Source organism: Aythya marila (genome assembly GCF_965140915.1).
Source record: "Aythya marila genome assembly, chromosome: 1".
Lineage (NCBI taxonomy): Eukaryota > Metazoa > Chordata > Aves > Anseriformes > Anatidae > Aythya > Aythya marila.
In genome coordinates, this window is record NC_139042.1 from 1469280 (window position 1) to 1492871 (window position 23592).

At 39.9% G+C, this 23592-nt stretch overlaps 1 protein-coding gene across 1 annotated transcript in view; it reads left to right on the plus strand.

Annotated features, from left to right (window-relative positions):
- The window catches only part of C2CD3 (C2 domain containing 3 centriole elongation regulator), a gene marked incomplete at its 5' end in the record, with an annotated part of 48640 nt that overhangs the window by 834 nt on the left and 24214 nt on the right, over positions 1-23592 (plus strand). Inside the window, 20 exons of the mRNA XM_082781822.1 lie at positions 774-931; positions 1555-1754; positions 2183-2400; positions 3152-3284; positions 4379-4507; positions 5727-5871; positions 6258-6418; positions 8419-8634; positions 9096-9208; positions 10891-11009; positions 12033-12155; positions 13338-13790; positions 14712-14863; positions 16135-16378; positions 16944-17127; positions 17798-17978; positions 19721-19893; positions 20954-21071; positions 22340-22608; positions 23481-23570. Of these exons, the coding sequence (XP_082637948.1) occupies positions 774-931; positions 1555-1754; positions 2183-2400; positions 3152-3284; positions 4379-4507; positions 5727-5871; positions 6258-6418; positions 8419-8634; positions 9096-9208; positions 10891-11009; positions 12033-12155; positions 13338-13790; positions 14712-14863; positions 16135-16378; positions 16944-17127; positions 17798-17978; positions 19721-19893; positions 20954-21071; positions 22340-22608; positions 23481-23570 (3579 nt within the window). The remainder of the gene's footprint in view (positions 1-773; positions 932-1554; positions 1755-2182; positions 2401-3151; positions 3285-4378; positions 4508-5726; positions 5872-6257; positions 6419-8418; positions 8635-9095; positions 9209-10890; positions 11010-12032; positions 12156-13337; positions 13791-14711; positions 14864-16134; positions 16379-16943; positions 17128-17797; positions 17979-19720; positions 19894-20953; positions 21072-22339; positions 22609-23480; positions 23571-23592) is intronic.

Consider the following 23592-nt stretch of genomic DNA (forward strand, 5'->3'; position numbering starts at 1 on the left):
GGGGGCTGGCAGCCATCCTGCTGGCGGTTGAGGTTTGGGCGGGTCTCCAAAACACTGCCGCCGCCTGTCATTTCGAGGTCAGGCGGCTGTTAGTAGCCTATTTCCCACGTTAATTATGCATTTTAATTTCTAAGAGTGTGAAGAGTACAAAGACATTCAGATGAGCTTGTGCTGTTACCAGGGCAGTGCTTTACCTGCTGTCTAATGCCCAAAGAACTTCATACCCAGAGAATGGAGCTGCTGAAGGATCTAGGGAACAGGGCTTTTTGAGGAGCAGCCGAGGGAGCTGGGGTTGTTTGGTCTGGAGAGAAGGAGGCTCAAGGGAGACCACGTTGTACTTTATGGTTGCCTTGGTTGGTTGTAGCGAGTGGGGATCGTAGCTGAGTGATGAGGGGAAATGGCCTCAAGTTGTGCCAGGGGAAGTTTGGGTTGGATTTTGGGAGAAATTTCTTTACTAGAAGGGTTGTGAGGAATTGAAACAGGGTGTCCAAGGAAGTGGGTGAGACACCATCCCTGCAGGTCTTCAAGAGACGTTTAGATATAGAGCTTGGCGACATGATTTAGTGGTTGACTTTAGGACTAGATAAAGATTGGGCTGGATTATCTCAGTGATCTTTCCCAACCTGACTGCTTCTATGATCTTATTTCCCAATTTTCTGATAGAGCTTTATGTTAACCTCCAGCATCTCGTTCATTTTACCCGACAGCTTTCAGTCGCGTTTAATCGTGGCCTTGTTGTGTCACTGAAGTGAAACTCCTCCTGATTTTTGCAGATATGGGTGTGCTTGGCCTCGAGGTGATGACCAAACCCAACCACCTTCCGCTTGGCAGAGTGCAGATCACCGAACTGCCCCAGCTCTCTCCCAGCCACCCGATCGGGGGCTTTTTCACCATACTTTCACCGACATCTGAGAAACTGGGAGAGCTGCAGGTAGTCTTTGCTCCCATTTTTGTTGTCCTATATAATGCTATAATGCAGAATAATCAGATATCAGGACCTGGTTGTGCTGTGTATACACCCTACAGACCTGCCCCCTGCCCTAAAACATTTACAGATTAAGGTAGGAAATAAAAAATGAGTATTAATGATGTTGACACCGTTTCCCTTAGAAGGATGAAGCATTGGTAGTTCAATTTCAGTAAGACAATGTATGGACCCTACAGCAAGGATGAGTTTTTAATGGTGGATTTAAAAGTAAATAGTTCTGGATAGTTTCTCTAGATAGTTCTGATGTTTCTCTAGAGCCTCACAGGGCTGATATTTGTAAAATATTTGGAAATCTGGAGAAAAGAAGATGCAGTTCTGGTCTGCAGCCCTGGCGCTGGCTAATTTATGCTGAAAGACAGTTGCCCGTGGTTTGGAAACGTGGAATGTGAAATAAATAGCTGTAGATATGTCCGGGTTTCAAGATGTTACACAGCTGAATGATACAAATATCGCTTTGTGTGAAAAAGTGAGAGCTTTCCCTATCATGAATAGTGAAATTCAACAGAGTATGTGCTGCACTTAGTTAAGAAATAGACAAAATGCTATTTTCACATTCTATTTTTCAGGTTTCTCTGGTTCTCGAACCTCTGTCAGAAACCTGTGACACCGGCAGCTCTGTCCCAGCCCCAGATGGAAGGTTGGGTACCGCTCCTGCTCAGGGAAGCAGCAAGCCCCAGTTTCTTGCTCCGTCACCACAACCTAAGCACACACGGATCCCTGCTGCTGGCCAGGAGCCTGCTGACAGTAGCAGAGCCACAACTCCCAGGTATTTTTTCTTTGCCATAACAAAATTCTGCCTCACTTTGCACTTCACACTTCTCTTAAATCAGTGACGATACACTTGTGGATTGTGGAAGAGTTGATTTTCTTTGAACACACCTTTTATGAACTCCAGAACGTTCAGCATTTAAGAGCCTCCAGGGACAGTTTCTCATCTGGTATAAAATTGCATCCTGCAATGACTTAGTTCCATCTATGCTAGTTGAGGTGCCACGAGTCCTTTATTTACAGCTTGAGTCAGTCTGGCTGATGGGATGAGTGGGAAATGAGGAGTCAGTAAAATGAGATGGCACATTTCTTGTTGGAGTGGGTACAAAAGGGAAGCAGCTGCAGCGCTGGGGAGAATTTGAAGAGGTTTGAATCCTTTCACTGCTCCACTTCAAATGGATCAAATACTGTTTTCTTTTTCAATAGAGGAAAGGACCATTTATTCTTTCAAGAGAACTCTGAAAACATAAAAGACATCTCTCCTGCTTCCCACCACCGTCTGATTTTGCCAGATGAACATTTAAAAGCGAATCCTTTAAAGCAGCAAGTGTCATTTCCCACCAACACTGATCCCGACGTGCCTCCCAGAGCAAACACGCGGGTGTTCTCTTTGCATAACCCAGCTACAAAGGACCTGCTCTCAGGTTTGTATGCAGCTGGCAGAGAGAGATTTAAGGAAAAGTGACTCTTGCATGCTCTTGCTGTATTACCTCAAACAGAAAAGGGTAACAAAAAAAATGTTTACTTAAAAAAAATAATATTTTAACGTGCCTGAGCCCTGACCTGGAGGGATAAAGGAAAAAGAGGTTCAGCTTCGCAGCCTGTTTAGTCATTGCCGTATCTTCTGAGATGGCCATCAAAGGTGCCACTCCTGCTCAAACAGGGATTGGGAGGGTTTCTCTGACATTTTCTGATGGAAAATGGTTTCTTTTCCATCGCCTGGTAATTAATTAGCATCCCTTTTCAATCATGGACTGGATTCAAATGAGCAAGTTTCCATATGTGTAGTCTTTGGTTTTTGGAGTTTTTATATTTTATCTATTTATTAAGGAGACTTTAAATTACACTGCTGATGAGGCATCCTAAGGTGACAGGCTACTTTTCCATAAATTAATCTTGCTACTGTATCTTAATTAACACCCTTCTAATGCCTGCCTTGTGTGTGCAGATGAGTTATTTGTACAGCTGTGAGTGGGAGGCTGCCAGAGGATTGCTGTCACTCCCAGCTGTGCTTTATGGTGTATGGCATGCACTGAACCTCTATTATGTCAAGATCTCTTTATAGTAGTATAAAATAGAAGGTTTGTGACTGTATCCAGCATGTTTACTGTGTTTACACACAGCTTTTAAACTGCATTTGAATGCTGAGGTTTCATCCTTCCACTTATTTCTCAGCTCTTCTGGATCAAGGCAATAAACTCCGCGATGCCATGGTTGTTTCTGCAATGAAGTCCAGCCCGGACATGGAGATTGAACTGAGTGAAGTGCCTCCTTTTGTGGAGACGGATGGTTTCAAAGCAGCAGCAAAGTAAGCTTGGGAAGGGGGAAGTCAGATTTAGTTCCAAAATGTTAATTTTGAGGCCTTACCAGGAAAAGTAATACTTGTAATACTGAGATTCTCGTGATGTATTTTAGCATTCGCAGTCAAATGGGAAATTAGTGTCTTCATCAGGAAAAGTTTCCATTTTGTAAATTGATTTTAATCGTTGTGTAGTAAGCCTTGATTTAAATAATTCTGTTTTGCACTATTTTTAAATATAGTACAGAATTATTTCATAATGAAATATCAAACGTTGGTAAAGAGTAGGAGTATGATAAGGAACATAGCAAATTAAATGTTACTTGCTCACAGAGAACAGGTTTTCAAAGAATTTTAAGTAATTAGTGACACAAAGTGAGTGCTTTTGTATATTCTAATTTGCTTCTATTGGTGCCAAAACACCCATGAAAATTTGCATCTATACCTGTGTTCTCAGAGTTAGCAGTCATCATTTATTTATATAAAGTATTTATATAAATATAGAATATTTATAGAATATATAAATATAGAATATTTATACAAATATATTTATATATTTATTTATATATAAAAATTATTGGTGGCTCTCAGTTCATCTTTTGAAGTGTAGATGTGCATACGTGCTTCCTGTGCGATGAATTAATCAGAACAATTACACAAGTTAACATTCACCATGCACTGAAGACCTCACTGTCTGTAAGAAAAGAAGTCCTGGTGTTTTTGCTCAAACTATTCATTTAAAAAAAAAAAATAGATGATTTGTCGGACTCTACAGGAAAAAATCACAGTGTCACTTATAAACATCTTGACTTTCTCAAGCCCTCTCTCCTCTTCCTTGCAGCAACTGTGTTTAAACTGCAGGATTGGGCCATCTTGACACATTGCACAGTGTAAGATTTTTGAATGAGAAACGTGACTGGCAGCAGACTGCAGGGTTGTAGGAAGTTTTTGTGTACCTGGAGGTTAAGCTACAAATTGGAGAAGGAAAATTGAATGGGAAAAACCTTTGCTCTTTACCCTGTTTGTGACTGATATCCTGAGTGTGCCAGAAAGATTTAATACCTTTATTTTTCCTTTTACTGCTCTCTGTGCTTGTTAACCAGGAGCCCAAACATCTTGAACTCGCATTTTCTGCCTGCTCCTGAAGATCCCCATCCCTTCACATCTGACATCACAAGTCAGCAATTGGACCTCAACTCTGAGGAGAGAGCAATACAGTTACTGCTGGGCAAGTGAGTGTAACACACTGAAGATTACTGTAGAATTGCCCTTTTTTGTCCACTTTATACTGAAAAATGCCTTTGACCTTCTTATTCTCCACATTTCTGGAAATGCGAATCCCATGAGCTAGTGGTATTTTATCAGCTTGCACTCAGCTTTAATATATGACAACCTCGGTGGCTCAAAGTCCCTTGCTCTAAAGAAGACAGGAAGATTAATCACAATCTTTGATAAAATTTAAGTTACTTAAAAGTTGTAACTGTTGTGTCCTAAAATATTGAAATGGAAGTAAATACAGTGTTTCTTTGAAGAACTTAGTCTGTAAATTAAAAATAGAGAGGACTATTAGTTATTTTTAATCTTTTTCCAAGTATTAAGTTGACTTTGCTCTCTTATTTTGTGAAGAGTAGCAAGAGTATAATCAATACTTACATTGTCTCTATTCCAAACAGGGGTAGGAGGCATATGACTTCTGTGTCAGATGTGGTTCAGAATTTCAGTTCCTACGTCCTGTTCCCTGCACTTATTTTTTCTCTGGGATTGCTGGGTAACAGTGAAGAGTTCGCAGGTCATAAAACGGTTTTGAACTTATAGCACAGATAGAAAACACTTAGAAACCAAAAACTAGAAACCAAACAAAACTCAATTTGCTCTAACCATGCTTTAAAGATTTTTATTTATGTACTGAGACATAGTTTGTATTTATTTTTGATTATTTTTAAGTATTACTGAGAGCTTAAAGAAGCTCTCAGTAATACTTAAAAATAAAGATGTAAAGAGCTTGTGAATTAGTATTATAGGTAGCTGTTTTCAGATACCTTTCACAATGAGGGTCATCAAGCACTGGAACAGGTTGCCCAAAGGGGCTGTGGAGTCTCCAAGTTAGCAGATATTCAAACCCAACTGGACAATTTCCCAATTTCCATGCTTTAGCTTTGAGCAGCGGGTTGGACTAGATGATCTCTAGAGGTCTCTTCCAACCTCAGCTGTTCTGTGGTTCTATGTGCACGTATTCACATGTTTTTTTTTATTTCAGATAGGTCCAGAGATGGTATTGCAAGGACTGTTAGCTGGGCACAGTGCTGCGCAATCATAGTTTGCCTGTTTCCAGAGGCAGTGTAGCACAAATCCAGTATAAAATAGCCAGTATTGCCAGAATTTGTATGAAATGGACTGCAGAAGTTGCAATGCTAAGCTATGTTTTTTTTTTTTTTTCTCTTGTGTCCACAGTGCTGACTTATCTCCTGTGCATTTCTGGGATCAGACAGGTTCCCTTTGGGATTCTCTGTCCATTGGGAGCGAGGTGTATGACAGCGAGCTCAATGACCCCCACTACGACCAGAGTCTGCTAGAGAGTCTTTTTTACACGGCTCCTGTAAGTGCAAAGCAAAAGGAAGGTGCTTAATATGGAGTCCCTAAGGGGAAACAAAATCATAAGCTTGTATCACAAATAAATAAAAAAATCAGTAGTAGTAAAGTTTAATAAAGTATCATACAGAAATTCGTAAGAATGTTGCTTAAAATTAGTAATATTAATAATATTAATACTATAAAGACTAAAACGTCAGGTGTTGAATTTGGAAATCGTGAGGACTTAGGCTGTCCACAAAACCTTGTTTTTTATACGTCTGTGAAAAAAAAAATGACAATATTATTTGTTTCAAATTATGCAATCCATAAGCTGTGGGTTGTATTTTTCTTTTTGTATCCCTTTTTGACAATAGCTGACTTCTTATTTTGCGTGCATTATTTCCATTTCAGAAATCAGACTCCAGTTTAAGTGATTTCCTCAGTGATGAAGACGTTAACCCTCCCAAAGAAACAGGCAAGACAAAAACTGTGAAGAAAGCTGATTCTGCAAATCCCCAGAAGGATTCTAGTGCCTTTGATCAGGATCAGAAAGTGACAGAAATTAAGCTCAGGTAAATCATTGTGACTCCTTTAGCAGCATCTTGCTTATTGTAAGCTGCTGTTGGCAAGGATGTTATGCTATGCTAATGCTATAACTGTGTTACCATGCTCTGTCATTATCACACAATTTACTGAATAATCATTTTGGTGGGGAATTTTCATAGCATTTGTGCGAATGATAGAACCCAGGGGTAGCTGTGTGGTTACAGAAACTGTTTTAAAGAGGTGTAATTAGTGAAAATTGTGAGTTTGACAAAAACGCAGTGAGCCTAATAATATTTTGAACTGTTAAAATAGAAATGCTAAGGTGTGAGCGAGTCTTTTGAGCTCTCACCCTGTCTTTTGGAACAGTGGTCACTTTGTAACCTTCACCATAAATTAGTCCTTGTGCTGCAGAAAGCAGACTCCAGACCAGCTGTGTACAGTCCTGTGGCCTTGTGTATGTACCAGATATGAACAGCTCACATCCTGTGATCTGTCTTTGTGTAGCATTTCTAAGTGTGTAAAACATGAATCCACTTCACAGGAACAGAGATCACAGCAGCAGAGCATGTTTCACTGCTGCTCTGTGTTCTCTTCTATATCAGTTGTAATAAATTTCTTCCATTCTGACCTTAGCTAAATATTTTTTTTTGTTCCCTAACACATAACCAATAAAACTGCAGAATATTCTGGGATCAAAATTACTCTTTTTCTCTTGTGCTTTGACTTTCCCCTAACTTGAGTGAGGAACAAAGTTCATTTTTAGTTTTGTTTGTAGTCAGATACACTTTTGGCTTATCAAGTAATTACAGAACTGCACATGCCACAAAGGAGCAAATGTCATGTAACTTAAATGCAAACCAAAAGCCTGAAAGCCCTTCTATTAATCACAGAATCACACTGTTTTTAAGATTGGAATGTACTTTTTGAGATCATCCAGCTCAACCTCCTGCTCAGGCAGGGTCAACTAGAGAGGTTGTCCAGGACCATTTCTGGTCAGGCTTTGAATATCTCTACAGGTGGAGGCTCCACAACCTCTCTGGGCAACCTCTTGTGATATTTGACCACCACCCTCACAGTAAACAATTTTTTTTTCTAGTTATGATCAAGTTTTTTCAAAGAAAGCTAACTCTTATGAGATTTGAAATGAAATTTCTTTGATGTTGAATATATTTTAAAAGTTTACACAGATTGCATATTGTCACGTGTTTTGTTTAAATAAGTAAAAAAGCGTCTGGTTATTTTATGTAGTTTACAAAAAGAACCGGTAGCATCATGCTGCTTTGTTTGCTAGTTTGCATGCATACGTACAGAAGATTCTGGGTTCTAGCAAACAAACAGGAGAATTACAGTAAACAACAGTGAATTAGAAGTTTCTCTGTTTTATGTGCTTGTAACTGTGTCCTTCAAAAATCTGGTTATCAAGATTTACTAGTACAACACCAGTAAGTATTAAGGTTTGGATTTTTTTTTTTTTGTCCTAATACAGTTCCAGACAATTATTTCTAAAACTTTTATTACAAATGCCACTGTTTTTATATTCAAGTAAAATTCATGTCTCCAGAGGCATCAGTACAAAACCATTTCCAAGTCAAGTCTTAGAAATACATTGTAAGTGAGATTATAAATTATGACAAAATTCCTGCTGCTGTTCCTCTGCAGCAGCGATGGATCCAAGCTGTTTCTTCAGCTCTTGTGTAGGACATGAAAAATGCTTTTCTTTTTGAAGAGTTCACCTGCAATAAGCATCTGTCAAAACTCCAACAGCATGGAACGTGCTTTTTTTTTATTTATACTGCTACTAGTAGTATATATACTACTATTTTATTTATATTTATTATTGATGCTGCATATGGTATGATTTCTGTTACAGAGACCACCAAATTTGTTGTAAAAGGTACATTAAAATGTGTTTTTTAATGATCCAAGAGCAATTTTTAAATAACATCCTGCCAGGCTACAATTTTCCCTTCACACAGTCATGTTAAGAATGTTTGTGTAGACCTGATTCTCAGTTTTGTCTCTGCAGCTGCTCTCCTACTAGACAACTCGCTCCTCTGGATGTTCACACAGAAGAAATTCGTGTCGCTTCCTTGAGCGTAGACAAGTTGGCTTTGCTGGGGAGAATACACCTGGCCAGAGTCATCATTGAAAGCTTGAGAATCCCTCCCGAGAGCACCCAGATTACTCCAAGAAAGAAAGGTTTGATGGGGAAGCCTCCAAGGCCTGCATCAGTTAATAAGTGGTAAGGGGGATTGTTTCTCACCAACTTCTTACCTGTGCCTTGGAGGTAGATGTTCCTGAGGTCTGTTTTATCTCCAGATTTACCTAAGCTCTTCAGGCTTCTGACGTCCTCCCATTTCTCTTGTCGTCTCAGCAAACTGTATGCTAAAGATTTCTAAAAAGTAGAGGTGGGAATAGTTTGCCCCGATGTGGTCTCACTTCAGGCTGTATTATTTCTAGTATTTTGGAAAAGTACAAATACAAATGTGCTTTGTACGTGGCTGTACACTGAAAACAAAAGGCATTTTTTAGAGGAGAACCAGACTTGCACATAACCCATTGAAAGAATAAAATAGTTTAATTCTAAGATAATAGAGTGACTTAATAAATTGTGAATACAAAGTTTGTCTGCTATGTTTAGATTCATTATATGCAATAGACCTGAGATGGAGTGTGATCACCCATTCACTTTTTTACTCGCAGTACCTTCTTCGTTGAGTACCATTTTCCTGTGGGAGCCTCCAAGAACGAAAAAGGACAGGTCTCTGTGACCACAGAAGTAGTTCGAATAGCTTCAAGTAAAATCACAGATGGTGGTAAGCCCATTATTTTTCCCCTCTTGTGTTTAGTCTTGTTGCTTGTGACATCAGTTAGAAATTAGTAGCGTTTTCTTTGTTGCATGAAAAATATTCTATTTTGTATTATGATTGGTGGCACTTCCACAAACAGAGTTTGTGCACTGCAGGTAGTGGAATGCTCCTCTCTGGGAAGAAGAAACTAAGTGATTTTTGTTTTTCTTTCAAGAACTAATCACATTTTTTTTTCCTAGGGACAAAAATAGCAGGTCAGTATGTCCATTCCTTCATGTCAACATAAAACCAATATCCTTCCTGCAATAGTACTGAAGGTGATAAAATCTCAAATAAATAAATTAAATAAATTTTTATCTCAAATAAATACCTAGTTTCTCCAGGTACTGAAATATGTCACGTAACATGCAAGAGCTCAGAGGCTCCTGGATCCAAAAGCCCCTAACAAGTCCTGCGCTCCAATCCGTAGATGTTCATCTCTTTACTGAGTTACCCCTCCTTGTATCCCTGAGAACATTTTCGGTTACGTTTCTGTCCTTGATGAGCAGGAAATGATGCATTAGCATCATTCTTTGCCCAGTCTTCCCAGAAACTGGAATTCCAGGGTGACTTTCAAATGCCTTCCCCATCTGGTCATTCACTGGCTTCGCATCTTTCTCTATTGAACTAATTCTGAGTTCTCCACCTGTGTACAGACAAAACTTCTGAACCTTGGCTGTTTGTAGCACAGGGCTAATACAGGCTCCTGCACTTTGTCTTGTGTAGGTAGATTCCAGCTCTTTGGAACTTAGAAAAATTGATGAGGCCAGAAATAATTTGAAGAAGCCATCTAGGCAATCCAAAGTCTCCTCATCTTTCCTGAGAGCTGCTTATCTAATTTGTTCAAGATCCTGAATGAGAGTGATTCCTTAGCCTCCCCGGGCAAGCTACAAAAGCACTGCCCTTCCTGTCAGCAAGTTTTCCTTATATCTAACCTGAATTTTTGTCATCATAAGCATACTTATTTTATTCACTGTGAACAAGGAAAGCATACTACTTGATCACTGTTATTGTACTTCTCTTTTCCAGACTAAGCACCAATCCGTTCAGTCTTTTCTTGCAGATAATATTTTTCTCCTGAACCTGTGATTATTCTTGCATCTCAGCTTTTGACTCCGTCTTTATTCAAAGTGAGCCAAAACTGCCTTCCTGCTATTTCCTGGCCTTAGAAAATAAAGAACAGTTTAATTTGGGCTTGATGCTACTAAGTAATGCATAATTAGATGATCATGTGTATATCGGAGGAGTGATTATCTCCACAAGAAAGTCTATTAGTATTCAATTAATTTTGAATATTTGTTGCTCCTCTGAGAGAGGAAAAAAAGTTAATTACCCACTGACTCGCAGCATAATTTAATAGGTTCAAATGTTGAGAGGTTCTTGTTGAGGGTTCTAGCAACAGCTCTTCCCATTTCAGCTTCCAGCCCTTCCTAATCTCTTATTTTGGCAGTTGTGCAAATGCTCTCTGGATATTTGTCCATCATTGCCAGAAGAGCCATCACTTTTCCTCTCCTGCCTCCTGAACTTCCTGTGTCTCTATTCACCCTGCATATTCTCTGCAGAGACTGAAGATTTCTCTGTTTCTGATCCACTTCAAAAGACAGGTATTGATCCAGCTAAGAGCTCACAAGTCTCTGTCTTCCTTGCAGTGGTGAAATTTCAGCAGCGGTTTGTGTTCCCTGTTCGTTTCGGTGGAACGATGATAGAGCACTGGTGGAGCTCTGACCTTGCCTTTAAAATCTACATGAGAAAAAGCACCCAGAAAAAGGTACTCGTTAAAAATTACTTATACTTTGTGTCCTGAAAAGCAAAAAAATAAAGTCTTGGTGTTTCAGTTTCCTCCAGATACTTCTGTACACTGTGTAGTAGCTTCAGGTCTTAAGCAATGCTTCTTTTTGATTGCTGACATCTCAGCCATCAGAGGCAAAACACACAAAAGCAACGTGGCTTGACTGAGCAGCTTCTTAACCAACCCTTGTAGGTGTTGCGTAGGGAAATGACACTGTGCAGATTCTGTAAGTTGAACTAATTGCTCTTGAATCTTGTCACCCAGCTAAATGATTTGCTGAGTTCAAGACAAGCAACAAAAAAAAGCCTTTCCCTTATCTTTACACAGCAAGAGCTCAGTTTTAAGCATATTGGATCAATTACAAACCTGAGTCTTTAATGAGAGCACAGGTAGTTTAGGTACACACACTGAGTGAACGTGGGTGCAGTTGATATTGTTGCTGTGATCAGGGTAAGGGGAATAATGTGAGTTGTGAGAAACTGGCATAACTTGCACCTCTAGGAAAAAAAAAATCTTTATTTTGGGCAAATAGATGCAAGTAACCATATTTGCATAATCATCTGCATGTGTTAAAAGTCAGTTAGTAGTGTTAACTCAGCCTAGGTTTTGTTTTCATCACCACCAAAGATATCTGTTCATCAAAGATATCTGCCCATCTGTTCTAAAAGGAGCTTTTCTTAAAATGAATTAATAAATTTTGTCTTTAAGTATGGAAATCTTGCTGAGCAGTGAGGATTTGGAATGTTAATTCTTGTATTAATCTGGAATTGTTTACAGTAAGTGCTGCAAGAATTTTCCTTACAGTTTTCCTAGTGATACTTGGAATTGCAACCAAGGGAAACTTTCCTACAAATCCCTGTTGATACCACTAATAAAGGTGGGGAGGATGAGTGGCTGACCATGGCTTTCCAGCTCTTTCAGAAGTCTTTTGCTTCACAGTATACTCTAAATTGTTTAGCCCTGACAGAAAGCTTACAAAATAATTTCTTTTTCTACCCTCAGCCAGTGGCCGTTGGCTCAGCAGTGCTTCAGCTGTGCAAGGTTATTCAGTCGGAGTTGCTCACTGTCAGCGACGAGATACCTGTGGAAAAAGAGGGAGATCAGATACAAGTTGGACCACTGAAGGTATGGGTTTTACTACACACAGTTTGAATTAAACCACCCATTGTTAATGAATTTGGCCAGATGTTCTCTCTTCTTTTTTCTCTCCCTCTTTCTTTTCTGTTAATTTGCCAGGTCTCAGATATGGAAGTCTGTAAGGCCGATACAAGATCACATGAAACTTTCTTTTTCCATGGGGTTTTTGGAAAAATATTTAGCACGTTCTCCAAGTCTAAGGATTTTGGTGTGTGAAGTTCCTCTGGCTGCAGAATGAAACAAGAGTCAATAAGCTAGGGTTTGGGTACAGAAACCAATCTGCTGGCAGACTTTGAGTGGCTCCAGGGCTGGGAGCTTTGGCAAAATGAGAACAGGGACACTGCAGCTGGACTCAGCTAATGAGTCCACATCAAACTTCTTTGGCTGTTTCTGACAGATGGTCTTGAATGCCTCTTCTTTGGATGTGCCTTTTATACCCTTTAGCAACAGATACTGTTTGGGATCTTTTTCCCCATTCTCTTGCCTCATTCCTCCTAATTCTTAGGCATTTTTAGAATTCTTAATTCTTGAGTCTGGTTATTTTATTTCCCTTAACTGGGTATTTTATGGCTTGAGTCCTTTCTTTATCGTGCTGCCTTATCTTCTGAGTTCAATTTGTTGTTCTTCCTGTCTTGTCATGTGAGGAAAAAATAGGAGCCCACAGAAGGGCAAGAATTTAGGGCCAGCTGAAATCAGCAAGGAACGCAAAGGTGAAAGAACAGTGAAAGAACTTTGATAGAGAAACACTTCTTTTTCATAATTTTCCTTGAACAGTAATTGCTGTAACAAGGTGAAGATAATGATAATTATGATGTTTTGTCACTGAACTTTTCACCTTGGCTAATTAAATGTTCAGCGCACTTTTCAGCCACATTCATGACTGGTTTTACTTTTTTTCCTTTATTCATCTGTACTTGTATATTTTTGTACTTGGGTTACTGCTTTATCTGATAAAACTGGTTATTTATCAGCGTATTTTGCAGTTATTTAACAGTTTATTTTGCACTCAGAGCTGTAGCTTGTAGCCAGCTGCATCTAAAGGTAAGCACTCTGGGTGATGATCTAACACAGTTCTGGAACAAACCACACAATACTTTTTTCTGAGTTCACGTTGCAGTCTCTTGTCTTGGCACATCTTCTGATCAGCTCGCTCTGCCTTGTTCCGTACAGGTATCCTTAGAGCTCGCTGCTGACAACAAAGACTTCACCAGCACCACTGCCAGGTCAGCAGCGGCTGCACAGCAAGTCCCAGCTCATGCCATAAGAAGTCCCCGGCTGGAATTCCGGGAGCCCAACAGAAATGGTGTAAATGCAGAAAGCTGTGTGAAATTCAGCAGCCGTGAGGACCTGCAGAAGACAGGAGCAGCCAGCACGAACGTTGGGTGGCCACCACAGGCTCTATCGACCTCTGGGGCCCGTAATCTGATGGCACAAACACCTGCATCTGAAGATTACGGGTTATTGCTGCACGTGCTGCTGATGGTGCCCGATGGGAAGGATTTTATTGCTGAGCAGTACTCTTCTTGCAACGTGTATTTAAACTGCAAGCTGCTCAGCACAGAGGAGGCGACAAGATCTGCTGTCATATGGGGCACGACACAACCTGCCTTTAATTTTTCTCAGGCAAGTCACCTTTCTTCCACGTTAAACTGATTTAAAAGTGCTATTCCACCCCGACACCTGTTTCAAAGATGATTTTCTGTATGTAGGAACCTCTGCTTGGCTCTGTCCAACACACTAAAAGTACTTTGAGCATTGTTTTGGCTGCTTTGCACAGTTTGAAATGCAGCTCCTTGAATCACCCAAATAATAAATGAGACTCGAAGTACAAAAGAGAAACAGTTGGAAAAGTTTAGGTTAAAACTGGGCACAAAATTTGATGTCTCCTTTCTCTGTCTTGAAAAGAAAGCATTGAGGATGGCATCCTAATATGTAGATGTAGATTTTTTTATTATTATTATTTTGTTCCATTGCTTTGTGTTCTCCTTCTTCATAACGGATTTATCAGCACAGAAGTGGGAGTTTCTATCCTAACATGGGCCAGAGCCTTCCCGCAGCAAACAGCAGAATTTCAGATATTTAATAATTTGAGTTTGTGATATTTTCCTGGACATATTTCCTTGGAAAAGTCAGGATGCTCAAATGCATTTGTTTTGTTTTTAGCAATGCCTAGGGATTTGGGAGACTTCTCACTCTTCAACTGAAAACGTGAAATGTACAAACAGCACGAGCTGTCTGAAATAGTTGTGTGAAATGATTTAGCTGTGGTTTAGTAAGTAGACGTTAAAGCTAAAAGCAATTGTTTTTAAGGTAGTTGGTGATCATGTGTTAAAATTTGTATAAATTGCCTTTATTTTCCTGGCTTGCTCTTTTCCAAGCCTACCAGTTTTCTGACACTTACTGGGCAATTTAATTTTTAATTTCCATTTCTGAAGAACACAATTCTGTATGCTGTGGAATAATACAGTGCTACCAGAACTCTCTGCACAAAACAAATAACTTCCAGTGTGTTCCGTGTCTTAATTCTAAATTAAACTCTTCCAGGTGATGCCTTTTTCACTGACTTCCAAGCACTTGGAGCGGCTGAAGAACAACGTCATGATTATCGAAGCATGGAACAAGATGGGAAACCCTGGCAGTGACAGGCTGCTGGGATTAGTGAAACTGCCTCTTCATCAGTTCTACATCTCATTCAAGTAAACAGCTTTGTTCCACGTTTTAGTGGGGCGGAAGAAATTCTAACTTTCAGGGAAAGAAGAGCAGGATGGCATCTGAGGTGTTGTGGGAGGGTTCTCAATCATGATTTATAGCAAAAGGCGTTTTTGTCATGCTCGAGCTCCCTCTGACACTTCTACACTGATCGGTGTCTGCATAAATTATAGTGTCCTGGTACAGGAATAGAAGCAGACAGTGAGAAATAGACCCTGCGCTGCACCAGGCTGGGATCCAGGTTAACTTGTGGATCTGTGAAAGAGTAAAACTGCAAGAGATCACAGTGACTGCCCAGGAATAGTGATGCCACTGGTGATTTTCCAAGGCTGTGACTGATGGAGCGATTTTGTTCTTGGTTCTACTCCGCATGGATCCAATTGTTAGGGGTGCTGCCAGTTTGCATGGCACGGGATCGTGCTTGTGGTGTCAAAAACCTGTCTACTGCACGTGATAATTGTTATTTTATCCAGTGGGTCTCTCCAGAGCTCTTTATTCTTTTTGCTTCAGTGTTTTGGCTTCTTCTTCAGTCAAATAAAGTACCCACTTAAAGTAATTTAAATTAATAGCAATACTGGACAGAAAAGACTCTTTCTAATAGAAGGGATCAGTTCCTTTTATTTTGGTCAGAGTAGTCATAGGTGGAAATCAGCTGGTGCTGGAGCTGGCTTGCCACTACTTTATTAATTGTTAGTGTGCCATTTGTTAGTGGCTGGGGTTTTTTTATGTGTTTTTTTGTTTGTTTGTTTTGTTTCATAGAGTTATAGAAGGGTTTGGGTTGGAAGGGGCCTTAAAGCCCACCTAATTCCAACTCCCTGCATGGGCAGGGACACCTCCCACGAGACCAGGCTGCCCAAAGAAGGAATTTAAATATAGTTCATGCATATATTTTGCTTGGGTCTATCTTCAGTGTGTTACTAAAGGTTTTTGCATTTCTGCAGGAGATTGTCCCCATCCCTGCTTGTCTTCCTGCCCAAGTCCATCCCCAAAGACATATAACTACCTCCTAAAAACCATATATGGCTACAGTAAATTAATTAGTGCTGAAAACGGCCTTTTCCAGTCAGCACAACGTGGGGTTGGGCTTTATGAAGGCTGTAACGTGATGGAGCTAAATTTTTTGGGGGGAGAAAAATCGATTGGTTTCTAATGACATTGAATGTTCCATCTAAAATGAGTTGTGTGATTGTGTTCAAATACAGATGGCTCACTCTCACGCTTTGTTGTTTGCTTGTTTGTTTGTTTTAATCTGTTCTAGGGATCCAAAGATTTCCCACCTGCTCCTGCAAGCTCAGTATCCCGTGGTTGCTGTGGACAGCTACATGCCCGTGATAGATGTCTTTACAGGCAGTAAAAGTGGAAGCCTGCGGGTCATTCTGGCGATGGGGTCAGCGGATCAAATAGTGGCACTGCAAAGGCTAAAAAACGAAGAAGGAATGGTGCCTCCCATCACCCGGCGCCCTGCCCACTCTCTGGACCCTCCTCCCCTAAAGCCCACAGTGGTATTGTTTACTAAATTCCCCTTATTTTTTTTTATATTGCTTTTTATTTTTTTTTTATATCACTTACATTACTTCTAAGGACACGTGAAAAGAATTTTACCTTTGGGTTCATCAATAGACCAGTGATCCCCAATCTTTTTGATTTGATAACCAACTTAGTTATGGATAATCGTGTTCTGTGCAAAATTGCATTGTTTGTACTCCTTTCTCATCTGCTTTCTCTCCAGTCTGGACATTACTCCCCTTCTTACTGCCCTGCACGTCCACCCCTTCTATTTACATAACAAATGCAGTAAAAAAAATCTAGAAAATCTTAATTTTCAAAGCCTAATTCTGTACCATACAGCTTTTGCCACTACACTGTATACACATAGCCTTTCAAGCTTTTTATCTGCTGTGGGTTTTGGTGTCTGCAGGAAAAAATGCTATCAGGCTTTCAGAATTTCTGTGAGCTTTAGGGAAAAAATGGCAGATGTCTGAGCTTTTTAGAATCTCATGTTCCTAATCCTCGTGTGCTCTTTCCTAAACAGTTTTTCTTTCCATGTGCATTTATTTGTTTTATTAGCTGTTAGAGAGAGAAGGGGAAGAGCTGATGGAGCACGTCTTTGAGATTCACGTGGAGAGCGTGAAAGGACTCACCCCCCTGCAGTCCACAGTCTGGGGAGAGGCTGACTGCTACGTGCAGTACCATTTCCCAGTGCAAGAGCCTGGCTCTGGTGCATTGCAGGGAACCGAACTGCATGAGGATGGTAAGTTTTGTTTTATGACACCTCCTTATTTAGAGTTTTGGTTAAATATCTCCTTAGAGATAGCTGAGTGCAGGTACTGACCTTCTAGTGCTTGGGTTAGGTCAGTAAATTAAAAGCTTGCTTCAGCTGAGGCAGATGGCAAAGTTTCCAGCAAAAAAGGTGCCTACTTTTCAATCTATTCACACAGTACAGTTTTGAACAACTTTGCAGGGAACACTAGGACTGTGTATGGTTAAATTCATCAAAGACTTTACATGCACAAGCCTTCTGAGATACTCATTTTTATGGATATGCCAAGAAAAAAACACCTGTTTTAAATCCTTGGGAGCAGCAAGGAGTATTTAAATAACTGCAGTTGTAGAAAAGGACTGCGTTGGCACTGTGTACTTTAAATCATTAATATATGCTCTGTTAAATCATTAATATATTTGCTCTGATTTTGGCCAGGCTTTTTAGCACGTATGTGACACTGCATGAATGCGGCCTCATTGCTTCCAGGTCCAGCACTGCTTTCCTGTCCCTGCACAGGTCTTCCCAGCACTTCTGATTCTGTGTTAACTTCCCCAAAACCAGTTCAGGTGTTTGAAACTTAGGCTGTGATTGTCTTCTGATTCTCTGCTTGGATTTGAATTCAGCAGTGGCTGTTTAACCAGCTCTGTTTGACTCGTAGGCATCAAGTTAAAGCCTTTTCGCACAGCGACCGCTTTGTGCATTCCCGATCCTGTCTTTAATGATGAGCATCACCATTCCTTGTTGGTTCCTGCCGATGTCCCAGTTCAGAGGCTCCTGGTCAGTGCATTTATGGCACCTGGAGCAGTTGGAGGAGGAATCCAGTTTGAAGTCTGGTGCAGGTACAGAATAACATCATATTCATTGTAGATGTCACAGCAGTACAGATGGAGACGTGTCTGGTATTGAAAAATCTCTAGCTGTGGTTATTGAATAGTAAGGGAAAAATTGGATAACTCATCAGCATCTGGTGATGAATATCTGCATTTAATATTAAGACATTTGAGCCCTTTTCCACTAAAACTGCTGATTAGCTTTTTCTTCTTACAAGCTCGTTAGCAAGAGTGTGCTAGCTAATAAAGCTGTAACAAGGAAAGGGTAACACAAGGTAAGATATTTTGTTATTTTTCCACTTTATTACCAGCATATTAGTCTAAAAACAATGTTGAAATACTTGGCACATCTACATTTTAATAGCACCCTGGCAATATGATTGCATTGTTTTGGTCTTTTTCCCTAATACAAGTCACTGGCTTCAAGAGAATACACACGAAAATGTTTATATATTTTATTGTTTTGTATTTCTAATATTCTTCTTAGATCATTGAAGAGTGTTAGCCTATGTTTGTGCCTGTTTGCACAGTATTTCATGATACAGATAAGAGGAAATTGTCTCATTTAAGCAAAGTTCAAATCATCATTTCTTTGGCAACTGAAGCTAATTACTAGAAACAGCAAGTAGAGAATATAAAGATGGGCAACTTTAAAAAAGCCTAATTAAAATAACTATCATCTGTTCATTCTGAAGGAAACGAGCCAAGCTATTAAAAATTCCCAGGTTCATTATTGTATGCTGGATGTGTTCACATTGATGTTGTTAATGACCAGAGCAGCTGAAGTTACAAATTGTTAGTACCTGGCATCCCAAATACACACTTTCAGGACTTCAATTTAATCTTGCCCTAATCACTCTCATGTAGTGGCTAGTAGTATTAGGCTCTTTCAGGACAAAGGAACAGATTAATGAGCTGGAAACATTTTAAGAATTATGTAGACATCTTCTTGCCAGTTTGCAATATTTGCAATGAAAAAAAGCTTGCCAACAGATCCTAGTAATTAGGAGGGAGCTTAGATACTGATTACAAGATTCCAAATCAGAAAGTTCTTGCTATGATGCTGTCAGCATCTAGGAATTTCTCCTAGAAGCATGGTGAGGGTGGGAATAGCAACCAGCAGGTGTACTACAACAAGATGTTGGGATTAAAGTCAGGCAGTGCTCTACCCAGGGCTCAAACACTCTATTCATTGCCCCAAAATGCAAAGAGGAAACCCAAGTCTATGTTACCACCATGTTACTCAGTCACTGCTGCTGAAAACACAGTGGATGCCTTTCTCTGGTGTCCTGGTTCAGTAGATACGATGCCAAAACTGTCTTTAAACTGAGTGAAGCGGAGTAGCCCAGTTAGAAACTGTCTTGAGTCACTTTATACACTCATAAACAGGCACCGCAAATCTGTTCCATATTTTGATTTACTAACAGACACTGAGACTGGAGAGAATGTTGTGTGCTAGATCCTTCTCTTCTTTTCCTTTAGGATGCCAATTTTGAGTAGAGTTTTTGCTAGTCACCTTGCTCCGACTAGTACAAATGGACGTGTTTAGCATTATCTACTCTGAGCACTTCATCTTTTTTTTTTCTTTGGCAATTCACTTACATGAGTTTATCCCTTAGCTCTCAGGAGACTAACAGGTCATGTTTGAAGACACACAAAATAGAGTGGACTTGTGTGTAATTTTGAGAGAAATGATCACTTCATCGTTGCCCAAGTAGCATGACTGACGCTGCTCTTTTGTGTCTTTCCAGGTATTACTACCCAAATGTCAGAGACCAGATGGTTGCCAAAGGGACCTTGCCTCTGTCACGGCTGTGTGCCATGGTGACAATGCAGCATCGCGAGCAAATAGGCATACAGACCTTTAATCTTCCCTTGGTCCCGAGGACTGATTCCTCAGAGGAATTTCACCTGCGGTCTTCAGGTGAGGAAGACTTGAGTTTTTTCACTCATCTATAAGATGAGAGCCTGCGTATTCGCTGCCAAGATAAATTAATATATAGTTGTGTTGACAACTGATAATCAACCAGGGGTGTTCTTCCTCCCAAATTTCACTGGACTCTTCACCTAGTGAGAATCGGTGAGAAACGTGAGCAACCTCAATGTCCTAGCAAACTTTAAATAAGAATAATTTTAATAAATAATTAATTTAATAAATAATAATTTTAAATTTTAATCGTTTAAAGTTTAAATAATACTAGTTAATAATAATTAATAGTGATTTAAATCAGCCACAGTTCGGGTTCCCATGTAAGGTAAGGAATGGGAGGTCTGAAGGAGGGCTGTGAGTCATATTTGATACGAGCAGAGACAGCTTTCTGTTCTGCGGTGGTTCTTTCAAATAATACAAACATCAGCTCTGGGAAGGCCACTGAGGAAATCTCTGCAACCTCTTTCCATCAGAGGTTTAGCATGAAGTGTAAAAATGAAAGGCAGCTTCCTGGAAGAAGTGGCCATAAGAAAAATGCAAAGAAAAGCTGTGGTCGCAGAGGAAGTGCAATATGCTTCAGTTATTTTGTAATAAATTAGCCACATCAGAAAATCTCATTGAAGCTTTTGTCACTGCAGTGCTATTAAAAAGATCTGTTGGAACACTGCAGGAATATATTTTAAAACTATTACAATGAACGCACACATGAGGGCGCGTCCGGGTTAAACAGGCCGTCCTCGTTTTACTGGGTCATAAATTTGGCAGTGAGAAGGAGCCATTCTGACCATCTGATCCGACTGCCAGTAGGGCAGGCTGCAGGATGCAGTCCTTAAAATCTCCTGTGCTCCTGCACCAGGCCATAAGGAAGCAGAGCACCTTGCACAGCCAGTCTCAACAATCTTGGATACCCAGCTAAACCTCTCTGTTTTTTTCCATGTGGCTTTTTTAATGCATTAATGGACTAAGTTTTATATTAAGAGTTATAACGAGGTACTGGATGCAACTATATAAAAAGCTGACCATTTCCGTGCTTTCTTTCTTTCACTGAATCCAGGCTTGCTTGATGTGAGCGTGAGATACCACCGTTTTGTGAAAACTGCAGGAATAACCACTCAGGCTGTTTCTCTGTCTGTACAAATACACAGAGCAGCTGGTTTGCAAGCAGCAGCCAGGTAAAACCTAGTCCTAAAAGAATGGTGTTTTTTTTTTCTCTTAAAATAACTTTATCTGGAGGCAGCGGGCTGAAACATTAGAACAAATTTTAACTGGCCAACGTTCCGTCTGCAGAGAGCACGATTCAACCTGGGTTCTGATCAGAAAAGAAAATACTTTTATACAGTGCTTATTTTTGTCCCTTAAACTGCAGAACAATGTAGTAGCATTCGTTCTACAGAAGGTTTGAGACTGTAATATTGAAAATGAAGTGGTTTAGCAAAGCAAAGAGCTGGGAAAGACATCATGTGGTATTCTTACAGGCAAATCTCTAGCCATAGCTTTCGGTCCCTCAGCCTTTCGTGCAGTATTACTTCCTTCCACGTTTTCCTACACTGAAGGGTGATATCAAATGGTGTCTGTGTGGGCTCTGGATCTTGGTGTTACTGATGCTATTTAGAACCTAGCTAAGACTTGTTTTCTTGAATTTGACTGGGGAAGCGTGGATAATAACTGGTAAATGACACATCTCTTTCCTCCAGAAGACTGCTGCTGTTACTGCATGGTATCACATGAACTTGGTTCTTGAAAATTGCCTGTACTAAGTATAAAGAAAAAAAGAGGGAGTCAATTCTGTGAGAAAAGAGAGGATGACTCCTCTTATTCTAGAGTACTGCCCACTGATCTTTTTTTAGTGTTGCTGAGCTCCTGATCCTAATTAATTCAAGTAGAGTCCTTACAATGAAGATCACTACCATATCATGCTTGAAGAAGTTAATTTTGAATGACTTCCAAGCTCTTTATACATCAGGTGTATGGCCTGAATAATACCTGGGTCTGTTCTATTGTAAAACACCCCATCTGTTAATTTCTCCTCCTTTTGCTTATCAGGTGTAAAAATAATTTAGCTTGGCCATTTACTTCCTTCTGGAGTAGGTTCTCCAGGAAGTTATCCTACAGTTTTGTCTACAGTGTTAGATGTTTTTAAAGGTGCTGAGTACTTTCTCAATGACTTCGATCTCAGATCCTGACAAGGTTAAGAGCACAGCCACCAGCGTTGGACCTTGTCATAGTTACTGTCATCATTTTGTATCTTTTCCTACTGTATTCAGATGAAAAAAATGATGAAAATAATCTGCAGCCAAAAGCATATGTTGTTTTGTCTCCTTTTTTGCCACAAAGACCTGAAAGTTTTGTATTAATCGCTTAACTAATTAACTGAAATTCTAGATTTCTTGTCCTTTACATTCATTCTCATCATTGTTTTCTTTTCACATGCTAAACGAAGAGCTGTGGCAGAAAAAAACCCTTTGGTCCAGTACTATGCAGGCGTGGGAGTTAACGCTTATGTCTCCGTGCACCTCTCCTTCCTAACTGAGACAGAGAGGCGCAACACACAAGCTGTGGCTCGTTCTTTCTGCCCAGAGTTTGAGCACCACATGGAGTTTCCCTGTAACCTCATCGTTCAGAAAAGCAGCGGAGAAGCCTCTTGTTTGGGAGAGCTCTTGCAGTCTGCCAATATCGTCTTCTCTGTCTATCATCAGAGCGTGAAGTCAGGTAAGGAGAAAAAGTGATTATGACTAACTTATTTTATTAAAAAAAAAATATTAAAAACTTATTATGACTAAGAGGAGTTGCATAATGATCTAGTCCCTTAATTTTCAGTGTAGAAGACAGATTCCGTGCAGTTGCTAATAGATGTAATTACCTAAATGGTCTTCAGAGAAGGCTTGGGGAGGTACTGTTTCCCTTACACAAAGAGTTAAGGCTTCTGGTGCTCCAGTTGATCAAGATCACCTTTTAAATGAAAAGATAACAGTTGAGAGTAATAGTTCTTAACTCTTTAAGCATGCTGGCATTGTATGTGTTTGCCTTATTGCCTTTGCTTTATGAATGAGGTCATGGAGGTTCAGAAAAATGATGGCTTAAAATCCTCCAAAGATTCTATATCAGATAAGCAAGATTCTTTCATAACACAACAGTATATTGTAGAATTATTTTATAAACAGAAATTAGCTAAAGATGATGTTGTTTCTTCTTTCTGGGGAAGAAAATTTAGAAGAGGCATGTTGTTAGAGTAACTGAGTAGTAATGTACACCACTAGCTCCCTATTGTTTACTCAGTCTTCACCTTCCCCAAAACATTCCCCAAAAGCTTCTCCAAATTCAGTGGTGGTGGAGCACATATCCTGTAATTAATGTGCATTGGGAACACTTACAGACAAGCTTTGTTGACACCCCTGGTTCTCACTGAATTTGGCTTCACATTTTCTGCACCATTTGTTTTGACTTTTTCCTTTCTTCATGGGTTTAAAGCCTTTCCAGTATGACAGGTGAGCTGTTTGCTGTTGATGTGACACAGATTTCTTTCAGAGCTTCTCAATCTTTTGTTCTAGCTTGGTGTATTTACAAAATTATTTGTTTTCCAGCCACTGACACGTTGGCAGCTCGGACATCAAGAGATTATCTTCTTGGGACAGTTACAGTTCCAACCAGAGACCTACTGAGAAGAAGATCAGGTAATGCAGCAGTGTTACACTA